The 14,845-nt window shown below is 43.4% G+C and overlaps 1 protein-coding gene across 1 annotated transcript in view; it reads right to left on the bottom strand.

Annotated features, from left to right (window-relative positions):
• The window catches only part of aopep (aminopeptidase O (putative)), a gene marked incomplete at its 5' end in the record, with an annotated part of 268,516 nt that extends 263,896 nt beyond the window's left edge, over positions 1–4,620 (bottom strand). Inside the window, 2 exons of the mRNA XM_084323165.1 lie at positions 1,589–1,868; positions 4,439–4,620. Coding sequence (XP_084179291.1) covers positions 1,589–1,868; positions 4,439–4,620 — 462 coding nt within the window. The remainder of the gene's footprint in view (positions 1–1,588; positions 1,869–4,438) is intronic.
• Between the last annotated feature and the right edge of the window lie 10,225 nt (positions 4,621–14,845).

The raw sequence follows: 14,845 nt of genomic DNA, 5'->3' as shown, positions 1-14,845 counted from the left end.
ATATTCAAAACGGTATAAAACGGAAATGTACGGATGAAAAAAACGATCTGTTTTGTGCATGTTGACTGGAAGCAACTCACTGACAATCGACGGGTGTATTAGACCCATAGCTATAATATAAGATATATTTTAAGCACTCGCAAATGTCGCGCCCCCTGCTGCTGGCGGTCAATGTGTTAATATTTGTATATTGTTATTATTATTATTATTATTAACTCAATGGCTGCCAACAACGATTTAATATGTGTTAGTCCGCCAATCGTTGAACGACAACCACGTATATTGGATCGTTATTTCTTTTATTCGCTATTTCCATTCATAAATCATCCAGGCATGCTGTGGTACTGTGTGGCAATGTGTCTGAGATCGCAACGGTCCGATACCGCCGCCTGGTGGTATGCGGCCGATGTCGCACTGCCTTTCTGACTCTGTATGTGGCTGTGCGTCATTGAAAGTCATCCGGGTGGAGTTTTCTTGTAACGTGGATCAAGATATTCACCCGATCGCATTGAATCGCCTTCGGGACGCCAGATTCCTTATGCTGTGGTGGGTTATGGCGTGGGCCAAATGGACATACGATCTAGCAGATGGCAATCAACTAATTGGAATATTCTTTTTGGAGTCTCATCAGCCACAGGTAAGAGCAATTTAACATCAATTTCAGCTTGGTTGTCCATTGTTTTCATAGCCATCGCCCTGATCAGCGTATGCTGTTGTACTAACGAATGCCGTTGTTGACAATCAATTAATCAGAAACGACCCCCCCCCCCCCTTTCACATAACATAATATACCGATCATATGCATTTAATTTTTTATTGTAGCGTGTATAGGGACGAAATGCCAATGGATTAAGTATAATATGCGCTGCGGGCTATTACTAGCCCCTGCAGGAATTACCCTAAACCGCTCTAAAACCATACTTATATTCACCACGGTATAAAACGGGAATGTATGGATGGAATTTTTTTTCCCTTTTTCACATCTTGAACGATAGATACTCGATGTCAAATGGGCCATAGTATAGCATATATAGCTATAATATTTAAATAGTTATAGTCCTGCAAACATGGTGAGCGACTCCATTGGTTTAATGCGTGGCAGCACATAGTCATATCCCGTTCCCAGCGTGGCAGAGAAAGAGTTAATAATATGAATATAGACACCCCCGATGGCTTTGTGAAGAAACATATGGTTGTGTTTACCTTTGACCTGGCAATAATATAGGTTTCAGGCGAGCAGCCGCGAGATTTGCGCATATGCGCACAAAACATCTCACGATCTAGAAAACCAGCCTGTTTTATTGTGAAACGGGGCGATGTTTAGTGTGGAATAGCGCACAAAACGAAGGTATGAGGAAATAAACTGTTTTGTCCCTGTTGGATTATAAATAGTGCCTGTCAAATTAGCCGTACTATCGTCTCCATAGCTATAATATAGAATACACGATGGGTCCGCAAACATCGTGAAAATTGTCAATAACGCTGGCACCAGGGAGTAAAGATGGAAAAACAGCATGGCAGTCAATGAGTTAAAAACAATTATTATAATAATTTTGAATGTATTATGATGATTATGATGCTGCTGTACCTGCTGAGCCTGGGCCCAGATGACGTCCTCCAGGTAGGTGGCGAAGCCCTCACTGAGCCACTCCTCGCTCCCGTCCCGGGCTCCTATAGCCAGGCCGAACCAGGAGTGGGCCAGCTCGTGACACAGCCTGGACCCACACAGGGAGCGGCCGCGCTGCACAGGACCGGAGCCAGGAGTGGAGTCAGGAGCGGAGTCAGGAGCGGAGTCAGGACCGGAGTCAGGAGCGGAGCCAGAACCTGCTGCACACAGCACACTCTGGGACAGGAACACTATGTGGGGGCTGGAGAGGGGGAGAGAGAGAGGGAGAGAGAGAGAGAGATGGGGGGAGAGAGAGAGAGATAGAGAGAGAGGGGGGGGGAGAGAGAGAGAGGGGGGGAGAGAGAGAGAGAGAGAGAGAGAGAGAGAGAGAGAGAGAGAGAGAGAGAGAGAGAGAGAGAGAGAGAGAGGAGAGAGAGAGAGAGAGATGGGGGGAGAGAGAGAGAGAGATAGAGAGAGAGGGGGGGGAGAGAGAGAGAGATGGGGAGAGAGAGAGAGAGGGGGAGAGAGAGAGAGAGGGGAGAGAGAGAGAGAGAGAGAGAGAGAGAGAGAGAGAGAGAGAGAGAGAGGGGGAGAGAGAGAGAGAGGGGAGAGAGAGAGAGAGAGAGAGAGAGAGAGAGAGAGGAGAGAGATGGAGAGAGAGAGAGAGAGTTGTGAACATGACACAGCTAAGATGAGCTCCTAAAAGATATTCAACTTTTAATGGAAGAACTAAACAGAAGGAAAAGATAACTTCACAAAGGCAACATGAATATACATAGATCCAAAAGGACAAAGATCAACACGTAAATCCAAAGAGAAGAGGGTCTACACCAGAGAAAACAAAGTAGCAAGGAGCCAACTGTCGACATCAGCTAAAGCGGCTAACTGCAAACAGAGTGGCCTGGTACTAACGCCAGCTCACAGAACGTTAGCTATGATAGCTAGCCAGCCAGCTACTAGCGCCAGCTCACAGAACGTTAGCTACGTTAGCTAACCAGCCAGCTACTAGCGCCAGCTCACAGAATGTTAGCTAAGTTAGCTAGCCAGCCAGCTACTAGCGCCAGCTGACAGAACATTAGCTACGATAGCTAGCCAGCCAGCTACTAGCGCCAGCTCACAGAACATTAGCTACGATAGCTAGCCAGCCAGCTACTAGCGCCAGCTCACAGAACATTAGCTACGATAGTTAGCCAGCCAGCTACTAGCGCCAGCTCACAGAACGTTAGCTACGATAGTTAGCCAGCCAGCTACTAGCGCCAGCTCACAGAACGTTAGCTACGATAGTTAGCCAGCCAGCTACTAGCGCCAGCTCACAGAACATTAGCTACAATAGTTAGCCAGCCAGCTACTAGCGCCAGCTCACAGAACGTTAGCTACGATAGCTAGCCAGCCAGCTACTAGCGCCAGCTCACAGAACGTTAGCTACGATAGCTAGCCAGCCAGCTACTAGCGCCAGCTCACAGAACGTTAGCTATGATAGCTAGCCAGCCAGCTACTAGCGCCAGCTCACAGAACGTTAGCTACGATAGCTAGCCAGCCCGCTAGCTCACAGAACGTTAGCTACGATAGCTAGCCAGCCAGCTACTGACGCTAGCTCACAGAACGTTAGCTACGTTAGTTAGCCAGCCAGCTACTGACGCTAGCTCACAGAACGTTAACTACATTAGTTAGCCAGCTAAATCCTAAATTATATTTTATACAAAAGGCTAATAACAACAGTCTCTGTCAGTTAAGTTTGTGTGTTGCCATGGAAAAGGACCATAACAAGCAGAGCAGCACAGAGCAGAGCAGCAGAGAAGTAGAGTACCCTCCTAAATGCTTAAGTGTTAGAAGCAAGAAAAAACACAAGGAGGAGACTCTGTTGGCCCATCCAGAGGAGCTGTTTGCTGACTATACTGTCTATAATGAGAAGAAGGTGATGAATGACCTCATCTTCCACACAGAACACGTTAACTCCTGGAAGCAGGTGATCTGTAACCACTATGACCATGTTGTGAAAGAAGGCATTGGACGAGGAGGACGCCTCACTATATGCCATGATGAGACCCTGGACACTGATAACCCAGTTATTACAGTCTCTTACTACACCACTAAAGGGAATGAAGCAAACCTCAACATGTTTCAAGAGCTTTTCCCAAAAATGAAAACGGAAGTGGAGAGAGAAGAGCCCAATACCAATGCTGCGGACACACAGACAGAAGAGGACAAGGTGAACACAGACACAGAAATACCAGAGTCAAAACCAGCAACTAGCCCTTCTGACTGTGCCCCTCCAACTCCCTCCAACCACACAGTGAACCCAGAGATGCCACTGCCAGTACCAAGAGCACCAGCCAGTCCATCCATCCACACTCCTTCAACACCCTCCAAACTGGTCCAGCAGCTGAGCGAAAGCGTATCTCTCCTGGAGCTGGACTTTACTGAGTTTAGAGAGGACTCTGGCCAGGCTGACTGAGATCTGCACCATTCAGCAGCTGGGAGAGGAGCTCCATCATCTGAAGAAGAGGAGGGAGGAGACCACTTCAGAGCTGAAGGAGACCCAGAGGAGCTTCAGGAAGCTCACACAAGCCATGCAGGAGCTAGAGCAGGACAACACCACCCTACATGCCCAGATGAAAGCCATGAAGGAAGATACAGGCAGCCGAGAGAGGCTTCTATGCAGAGAGATAGAGGAAGTAAAGATGCAACGGCAGGAAGAAAGAATACATACATCTCCCCCCCGGCCGTAAGCGGTCCTCTGCTCCAACACCCACCACTCCCCCTACTGCTAAACCAGAATCTACCTCTCTCCCCCTGACCCCACTAACTCCTCCTAGCCTGACACCCACTGACATGCCTTCTGACTCAGACCCCCTTCGAGCAGCCCAACCTCCACCGAGCCACAGCCCCAGTCCACCAGACCAGCCCAGCCCGAAGCCCAGGTAGTCCTCCTCTGAGAGGGCCTCCAGGGAGTTCCCAGATAGCAGAGTATTCATCTCCACCCTCCTCCCCAGGATGGACACCCCCCCACACATCATTCATGAAATCAACATGGAGATCTCAAGAGACTGTGCTGCCCTCCCAAATGTTCACCTGGCCCACCACACAAACATCGGCACATGGGACCTTCATGATGGGCTACACCTAAACAACGCTGGAGTGAGGACATTTGCAAAAACATTAAAAGATGATGCCCTTGGACGCAACCCCAACAGACCCAGTCACACACCGGCCTCTCTGAGAAAGCACAGGCCTACGAGATACCCACGAGGAGTCACCCCACAAACCCCTGCAGTACCCCATGCCCCACCCTTCCACCCCACCCAGTGAGAGGAGACATCCCCCCAGCCGACCCCTCCACCGTCCCCAGCAGAGTTGAAGGAGATCAAACAGATGCTCTTAGACTTCTCACTCCAAGCTAGCAGTCGGCCCTAAAAAGAAAAGCAGGCCAGTTGCCTGCTGTTGCCTTTGTTGTTGTTACATTTGTTCTGTGATGTTTGTTCATTGATTGAATACCTTTATACCAGGGGTCTCAAACTCAATTTACCTGGGGGCCGCTGGAGGTAGAGTCTGGGTGAGGCTGGGCCGCATAAAATATTCCACAAAAAAGGGTTTCAAGTATTCAAAAAAAAAGTACAACTGATCCAATCTTCTCAATATTTAGCAATAACATTTCAGAACATGAACGGTTCTTCAGAACATGAATGGTTCTTCAGAACATAGGCTTCTCAGTGGTGTCAGTGGACTCATCCACATGCAGCTATGGAAATGCACTGTGCATTTTTTGCCTTCAAACATGGTCTCCATCACTTCAGTCATACATTATTTTATTATGTATGTATGCATCAGAGAGAGAGAATGGCTTCTTGTGTTTAGCCAACACCCATGCCATGGTTGCTTTTTCTTGTTGTGACATAGATTTAACAATAATTCTGCTTGCAGCTTGATATGATGATTTCATTCCATTTATTTTTGTGGTTCTTAGCACTGAATTTTGAGGGGAGGTTGCATCAAAATAACTGTGTTTTGTTTCGTAGTGGCGTTTCAAATTGCCACTCTTCACAAGAGCTACCGTTTCTTGGCATATTAGTCACATTGGTTTGGTGCTCAGGATGAACGCATATTTTTCAGTCCATTCACCTTTGAATTGCAGTCGACTTTTCTTTTACTGGCCATCTTTGAAGATCCCATATTTTTCTGCTGCCTGCCTGCTGGCGAAACTAGCTACATTTATCTCACGGAGATAAACCTGGGAGCGAGGCTACTGTAGATGCGCTGTCAACTCTCTGCTCTGACTCGGACTGAAAGAGACGACACGCATTCCGTGAAGACCCGCCCTACTCTGCATCTGATTCGCAGACTGTGGGTGGGGGGGAGAAACTCTGACGGGACGCTGAATGTGATTGGACCAGACCCGTACACAGACACAGACAGACAGTGGCAGTGCAGCCGGACATGCAGAGCACTGCTCGCAGTCAGAGGAGATTTAGCGAGGATGCATTTGCCTTCCACTTTACTTGATATCACTCCGGAATCACGTTTCAACCAAGTCACTAACGTAACGTTGCTGTCATGAGCCTGCGCTATGGTAGCCTACAAGTGATCAAATAAATAAAACTTCCAACTCGCGCAACGACTCGGCAACAAGTTGCGCGCGGGCCGCACTAACACTAAACTTTGATGTCAAGTAGGGGGCCGCAAAATATCATCCCGCGGACCGCAATTGGCCCGCGAGTTTGAGACCCCTGCTTTATACCTTTATAACCTTTATACCTCTCTTGTATAATGAAATCCCTTTCAGTTTGCATGTGGAACATCCAGGGCCTGAAGTCTTCAACCTTTGGGCTGAAGAGTTTAGCCCCGGAACTCAAAACAAACCTTAAAGATGTCGACATCATTATTCAACAGGAGACATGGTGTAAAGCTGACACTGTCACCCACTGCCCCAACGGTTATAGAGAAATAATAGTACCATCTCAGAAACACAGCAACATTAATAGAGGTAGAGGATCAGGAAAATTAATCATTTGGTATGAATCTGATCTACATCATCAAATTGACCCCTTAAAAATGGGGAAATATTACATATGGTTAAAACTAGGGATGTCCCGATCCGATCACGTGATCGGGATCGGGGCCGATCACATGATTTTCCGAAGATCGGGATCGGCAAAAAAAAATAAAAAAAATGCCATTTTTTTTTTTTACTTTTATTTTTTTATTCAACAAACATGACCATGTTCACGTCTTAAACTCATACTGAGGCCTTAGTTTTGGTTTTAAATTGCATATCATCATTCATTTATTTATTGTCACACAGAGCAGAAGAATTTTGCCAAAACAAACCAATAGTATCCAGCTGCAGAACGCAGAGCTGCAGACCCAAATTAAATTTTTTATTTTTTATTTATTTTTTTAATCCCAATTTCTCACATTACATTCACCCTGAATGTTGACGTTATCCAGGTGAAAAGTTAACTTCATAAATCATTTGATGTATGATTAAATCAAAGGAAATGCGTTTGGGTCTGAGAGTGTGGCTGGGATGCCGTTCTGCAGCTGGATACTATTGGTTTGTTTTGGCAAAATTCTTCTGCTCTGTGTGACAATAAATAAATGAATGATGATATGCAATTTAAAACCAAAACGAAGGCCTCAGTATGAGTTTAAGATGTGAACATGGTCATGTTTGTTGAATAAAAAAAAAAAATTGATCGGATCGGGAAAATCACATGATCGGGATCGGATCGGGAGCAAAAAAACGTGATCGGGACATCCCTAGTTAAAACTAAAGAAAGAGCTCCTATTAACAGAAAAGGATTTTACTTCTCAGAGGACATTTTCCCTACCCTTGAGACAGAGACATGCCATTTCCAGGCCCAGGGAAATGTGCTAATCTGTGGGGACACCAACGCACGCACAGGAACACTTGCTGACCTCACAGATCCACAAGGAGACATTTACATCTCAAATGAAAATGCCTCTCACACTTTCACTCTCCCCCATAGGGGCAATAGTGACCAGGTCATCAACAGGAGTGGAAGAGACCTCATGCAGTTCTGTCAGAGCCTCAGTCTGTACTTTGTCAACGGTAGGGTTCGGGGGGACAGCCTAGGGAGATTCACCTACTGCTCACCTCTTGGCCACAGTACTGTAGATCAGTGGTTCCCAAAGTCGGGGTCGCGACCGAAAGGTGGGCCGCGAGCAGCCACGGGAGGGCCGCGAGATGATTTCCAAAAAAAGATTTTTTTTTTTTTTAGGCCACTGAACTTAGAAGCAGTCCAGGACAGTGTTTTTAGTTGTATTCTAAAATTCTATTCTATTGTATTCTAAAATGTGACTAAATGGTTTTATATTAACTTAATAAATAAACAAAAACTAAAAATCTACTTATTTCAACGAACATTTCAAACTAAATAACAGATTATGCACATAAAACGCTGAAAACAACCGAAGCTACAATAGTATTTTAATGAGGCTATTATTATTATCATTATTATTTTGCAACAAGTTAGCCCTCTCATAAATAGCACATATAAATGAATAACTAACTTGAACTAACTTAATAGGATTGAAGTGATATTTGGCTTAAAAAATCTGTCACCTGGCAAAAAAAAGAAAAAAAAAGCCTGACGATGTGCATTGGGCCGCGGCTCTCTGACGCCTTATTTTCTGGGTCCCGGCCTGAAAAGTTTGGGAACCCCTGCTGTAGATTATATGATCACAGACCTTGACCCTTCCTCTCTCAGCTCATTCACTGTGAAACCACTAACCCCTCTGTCTGATCACAGCCAAATTACCCTGTTTATTAAAAGATCAGACACAACAATGGCACAAACACAAAACAGTAATCTGTACAATATCAGAAATGCATACAGATGGGACCAAAAGAGTGCAGAACAATACCAGAAAGCAATTCATACCCCAAGAATCCAAACACTTTTAGATAACTTTCTGGATTCCACATACTCTTACAGTAAAGAAAACCTCAATCTAGCAGTAAACAATATTAACAATATATTCAGACAAACAGCAAAGGAGGCACAACTGAAACTTACTACAAACAAACCAAAAACTGCAACAAATAACAGCTGGTTTGATACAGATTGTAAAATAATTAGGAAAAAACTTAGAATGCTATCAAATCAAAAACACAGAGACCCCAATAATGCTGATGTACGCTTTATTTGCTGTGAGACCCTAACACTCTACAAACGTACACTCAGAATCAAAAAACAACAACATGACAAACAGCAACTGACACTAATTAAGGAGGCAATCAATACAAACAACTTTTGGCAACATTGGAAACACATAAACAAACCACAAAACCAGGAATTGGCTATACAGAACAGTGATATATGGACAACTCATTTTAAAACACTATACCACACTGTTCAAATTGATGGAAACACAGAACAATCTCAAATTCTTGATAAACTAACTAAATTGGAGCTCGCCATTAAAGACAATCAAAATCCATTAGACTCTCCAATTATTGAGCAGGAACTGCTTAAGAAACTACAAACTCTTAAATCTAAAAAGGTTTGTGGACCTGATGGCATCTTGAATGAGATGATGAAAAATATGAACAAGAAATTCCAATTGGCTATATTAAAACTATTCAATTTGGTCCTGAGTGTAGGATATTTTCCTGACATCTGGAATCACGGACTCATAACCCCAATCTATAAAAGCAGAAACGAATTTGACCCTAATAATTACAGAGGCATCTGTGTGAACAGTAATCTGGAGAAGGTTTTCTGTAGTATTATGAATACCAGACTTTTAAACTTCCTTACCAAGCACAATGTCTTGAGTAAAAGCCAAATTGGATTTATACCAAAACACAGCACAACCGATCATATTTACACCCTACATACCCTAATTGATAAACATATAAACCAAAATAAAACCAAAATATATGCCTGTTTTATTGACTTCCAAAAGGCTTTTGACTCTATTTGGCATCAGTGTTGTGCTAGTTACTGAAAAATAGTAACTCAGTTACTTTACTAGTTACTTCATTTCAAAGTAACTTCGTTACTGTACTAGTTACTTACACCCAAAAGTAATGAGTTACTGTGAAAAGTAACTATTTAGTTATTTAAAAAAAAATAAAAAAAATAAATTGCTCAAGTCCCATGCCCCATATACTCAAAATCGGTTGATCAACTTGACAGTTTCCATTCACATCACCGAACTCTGCTAAGCAATGTGGTCTAGAGCGTTTCATTATATATTCCCTCCCCGCTGTATGTATATTTCTCTCCCACCCACCCACCCCCTCCTAATGTACAGTCCCCTCCCCATCATATGTATATACTCTGTCAGGATCTAGGGGTAACAGTACTGTATATTTGAATACCGCTTATGTCACAAATGTATCAGTACTAAATACCTATATGTCCCTATGCCATAAATGTCATGTATGTTGTGTATGTCATAAATGTCTATATGAATTGAAAATGGGGGACCCTGATGGAAACAAGACAAACGTCTTTCTCAGGTCTGCATCCCCTTAACAATTGTATGTATTGAGCCGTACTGTATTGTACCCATTCTGCAATCTGTTAAATAAAGTTTTCATTCATTCATTCATTCATCCATTCATTAATTCATTCATAGCCATCTTGCAGCGTTGTTTAAGATATCAATCAAAGCATTGCAACGTTAGAATAGTTAGGATATCAATTGTGCATGAAAGGACTATATTTATATTGTTTGATTAGTATTATGAGATTCCCTGGCAGATTTCGTACAGTCAAAATCCGTTGATCTTGAGTTTCAGTGAACACATTGCACTCACCGTCACCAGTCTGCGGTGGTCGAGATGTAACGTTAGTCCAGTTGACTCCAGCAGCCCTTCAAACATGTTCTTTATCTCGTTTCCATGTTGTATATTAATTATCTCTCCAAGTAGTTGCTAAATGGTTTGTTAGTTCGTTATTATTACTGCGTTCTTATTATGTAGATTCATAGCGAGCGTCCTCTTGTTGTTTACTGTAGAGAGCGTCTATTTCTTTCAGAACGTCAGTGGCCAATCAGAAGTGCGAAAACCAGAATGAGGCTACGGAAAGAAATAATAATAATAATACTTCGTTTTATATAGCGCCTTTCAGTCTACAGTAAACAAAACAAACGCAGGCGAAATAAGGACGCTCGCTATGAATCTACATAAAAAGAACGCAGTAACGAACTAACAAACCATTCAGTAACGTAAGTAGCGTTACTGAATTTCAAAAGTAATGCGTTAGAGTACTAGTTACTTTGTAACGCGTTAGTCCCAACACTGTTTGGCATACAGGACTGTTCTATAAAGTTATAGAGAGTGGTGTAGGGGGTAAAACATATGATATTATTAAATCAATGTATTCTGGTAATATGTACAGCGTAAAAATTGGCAAAAAAATAACTGAATTCTTTACCCAAGGGCGAGGCGTTCGTCAGGGCTGCAACCTCAATATCTATATTAATGAATTGGCTAATGTACTAGAAAATACCTCTGCCCACGGTGTAAGTCTCCACAATCAAGAAGTGAAATGCCTGCTCTTTGCAGATGACCTGGTTGTGTTGTCCCCCACAGCAGACGGCCTACAGCAGAGCCTGGACCTGCTAGAGCATTACTGTCAGACCTGGGCCCTGGCAGTAAACCCCAAAAATACCAAAATAATGATATTCCAAAAAAGATCCAGATCTCAGGACGTCCTACCAAAGTTCTCAATTGGTACAAAACATGTAGAGTACTGCACACATTACACCTATTTAGGCCTAAAACTAAGTTCAACTGGACATTTTAAGGAAGCAGTCAATGAGCTGAGAGGGAAAGCACGCCGGGCTTTCTATGCCATAAAAAGAAATATACAAACAAAAATACCAATTCGAATCTGGTTCAAATTAATTGAATGTGTTATTGAACCAATTGCACTCTATGGCAGTGAGGTGTGGGGTCCACTTACAAAACAAGACTTTACCCAATGGGACAAACACCCCATTGAGACCCTGCATGCAGAGTTCTGTAAGATTCTCCTACATGTCCAGAGGAAAACTACAAACAATGCATGCAGGGCAGAATTAGGCTGTTACCCACTAATACTAAAAATACAAAAAAGAGCAATTCACTTTTAGACACAGCTAAAACAAAACTACATCACCTATTGGAAAACACAAACAAAAGCAGAGCAAAATGCAGTGCTATCTGGCTCTAAATCGACAGTACACCATAGCAGATTAGTTGAGCATGGTGACTGATCAACAACTAAAAAGAACCTTGACAAAATACAGACTGAGTGAGCACAGCCTCGCTGTTGAAAAGGGAAGGCACAGGAAAACCTGGCTTCCCGCAGAGCAAAGGCTGTGCTGTCATTGCATCCTCAGTGAGCCTGAAACTGAGTTGCACTTCCTCACCAAATGTGAAAAATATAAATATATTAGAGAAACGCATTTAAACATTTTTTAATTAATAACAAAAGGTTTTCTTGCACTAGTAGTCATGTATTTAATTATTATTCAGATAAGGTTGCACAGGATTCCTTTAAATTACAACCAGTGGACATGGCCCTGGTAGAAAAAACTATCAATACCCTAGGCAAGGATAAAGCTACTGGAATAGATGGCTTACCAGTGAGGTTTATCAAAGACGGAGCAAACCAGATTAGTGAACCTCTAACACATATCATCAACCTATCACTGAAACAGGGTATCGTACCCGATGACTTAAAATGTGCCAGAGTGGTTCCACTACACAAAAAAGGAGATAGGACAAACGAGGGAAACTATCGTCCAGTTTCTATTCTCAGCGTCATCTCCAAAGTTCTTGAGAAGGTCATATTTAATCAAATATCAGATTTTCTTAAACAGACAGATCTCCTTTATCAATTCCAGTCTGGCTTTCGCCCTGGGTATTCTACGGATGCTTGCCTGATTGATCTCACTGACCATATTCGAACCCAGATGGACTGTGGCAAACGAACTGGCATGGTTCTGATTGACCTGCAGAAAGCGTTTGATACTGTTGACCATCAGATCCTGCTTGAGAAGCTCAAAGCCTGTGGGATGGACGATGGGTCGGTGAGATGGTTCAGGTCGTACTTGACTGGGAGGACCCAGGTTGTGAACATAAATGGTGTCGCATCTTCATATAATGAAATAACATGTGGGGTGCCGCAAGGCAGCATCCTTGCTCCAGTGCTATTTTCACTATATGTTAATGACATGGTGTCTGCAGTATCCTGCAGACTCCTACTGTATGCTGACGACTCAGCACTTCTGGTGTCTGGAGACGACACGGCAGAAATACAAGCCGGTCTCAGTAGGGAGCTGGAAAGCCTTCACAAATGGTTAGTTGACAACAGATTATCTATTCACCTTGGAAAAACTGAGTCAATTCTATTCAGCTCAAAACATAAATTAAAGGAATGTTCCCGACTTGAGATAAGCTGTAATGGCTTCAGTGTCGAGTCTAGAGACTGTGTTAAATACCTAGGTGCAGACCTCGACCAAACACTCTCAGGGAAAACAATGGCCCTGAAGGTGATCAAAAAAGTTAACACAAGGGTGAAATTTTTGCACAGAAAAAAGAGGTTCTTATCACTGGAAACTATGAAACTGCTTGCCAACTGCATGATCCTCAGCCAATATGACTATGCAAGTACGTACTGGTATAGTGGTGTTACAGTGGAATGTAAACACAGGCTACAAACCAGCCAAAATAAGACCATACGATTGGTCCTAAATCTGCCACCTCGAACCCATATTGAGCCATGTCACTTCAATGAGGTGGGATGGCTCCCTGTGGAGCAGAGGGTCTCCTTTCTGAAACTGGGACATATGTATAAAATGTTAAATGGATCTGCCCCCAGATATTTATGCTCTCGTATTGTCCTGCGTGGCCAGGTCCACGGACGACAGTTACGGTCTGGACAGCTCTCAGTTTATGAGCCTAGAAAGGGTTCCTATTCACAGAATGGCTTTCTGTCTACAGCCTGCCGGCTGTGGAACTCTCTGCCCAGGGCCATCCAAAACTCCCCCACTATTGCTGTCTTCAAGAGGGGTGTGAAGCGACATCTGCAACAATAGGTTGCAGAGGGTGCTTGGCCACCACTCTTGAAGAACAGGAACATGACATGCTGTAATGAGGCTCTTAGAAAATTGTGTTGTCTATTTTATCTACTTGTTGTATCTATTTTATCTTAACTCTTTCTTTGTGATTTATTGTATTTTTCTTGGGACCATGTTGGAAACAAGTCGACAGACTTTCACATGTTATCCTTGTACCCCTTGTTTTTATACTATTGTATAAATTGTATGTACTAAATAAAAATCAAATCAAATCAAATCTACCAGATACAGGAAAACTACCAGTCCTACTAGGGGAAGACTCAACAAGCTGTGAGCTAGCAGCAGCCTATGTTGCTGCCTGCCATAGACTGAGGGACAGTGAGTGACAGTCACCTTCATCTGTTTTGTAATCCATGTTTGTTATTAATTATTTGCTTTGGCAACATGTACAAGTTGCGTCATGCCAATAAAGCCATTTGAATTGAATTGAATTGAGAGAGAGAGAGAGAGAGAGAGAGAGAGAGAGAGAGAGAGATAGAGAGAGGATAGAGAGAGAGAGAGAGAGAGAGAGGGATAGAGAGGAGAGATAGGGAGATACAGAGAGAGAGAGAGAGAGAGAGAGGGAAAGAGAGAAGAGAGAGAGGGATAGAGAGAGGAGAGAGACAGAGAGAGAGAGGGGGGAGAGAGACAGAGAGAGAGAGGGAGAGAGAGAGAGGGGGAGAGAGACAGAGACAGAGACAGAGACAGAGACAGAGACAGATAGATAGATAGATAGATAGATAGATAGATAGATAGATAGATAGATAGATAGATAGATAGATAGATAGATAGATAGATAGATAGATAGATAGATAGATAGAGAGAGAGAGAGAGGGATAGAGAGAGGAGAGAGAGAGGGAGAGAGAGAGAGGGGGGGAGAGAGAGACAGAGACAGAGACAGAGAGAGAGAGAGAGAGAGAGAGAGAGAGATAGAGAGAGAGAGAGAGGGATAGAGAGAGGAGAGAGAGAGGGAGAGAGAGAGAGGGGGGGAGAGAGAGACAGAGAGAGAGAGAGAGAGAGAGAGAGAGAGAGAGAGAGAGAGAGGGATAGAGAGAGAGAGAGAGGGATAGAGAGAGGAGAGAAAGAGAGAGAGAGAGAGAGAGAGAGAGAGAGAGAGAGAGAAGGAGAGAGAGGGATAGAGAGGAGAGAGAGGGAGAGACA

This window comes from Notolepis coatsorum (assembly GCF_963971535.1).
Source record: "Notolepis coatsorum genome assembly, chromosome: 10".
NCBI lineage: Eukaryota > Metazoa > Chordata > Actinopteri > Aulopiformes > Paralepididae > Notolepis > Notolepis coatsorum.
This window is presented reverse-complemented; position numbering and strand designations above follow the sequence as displayed.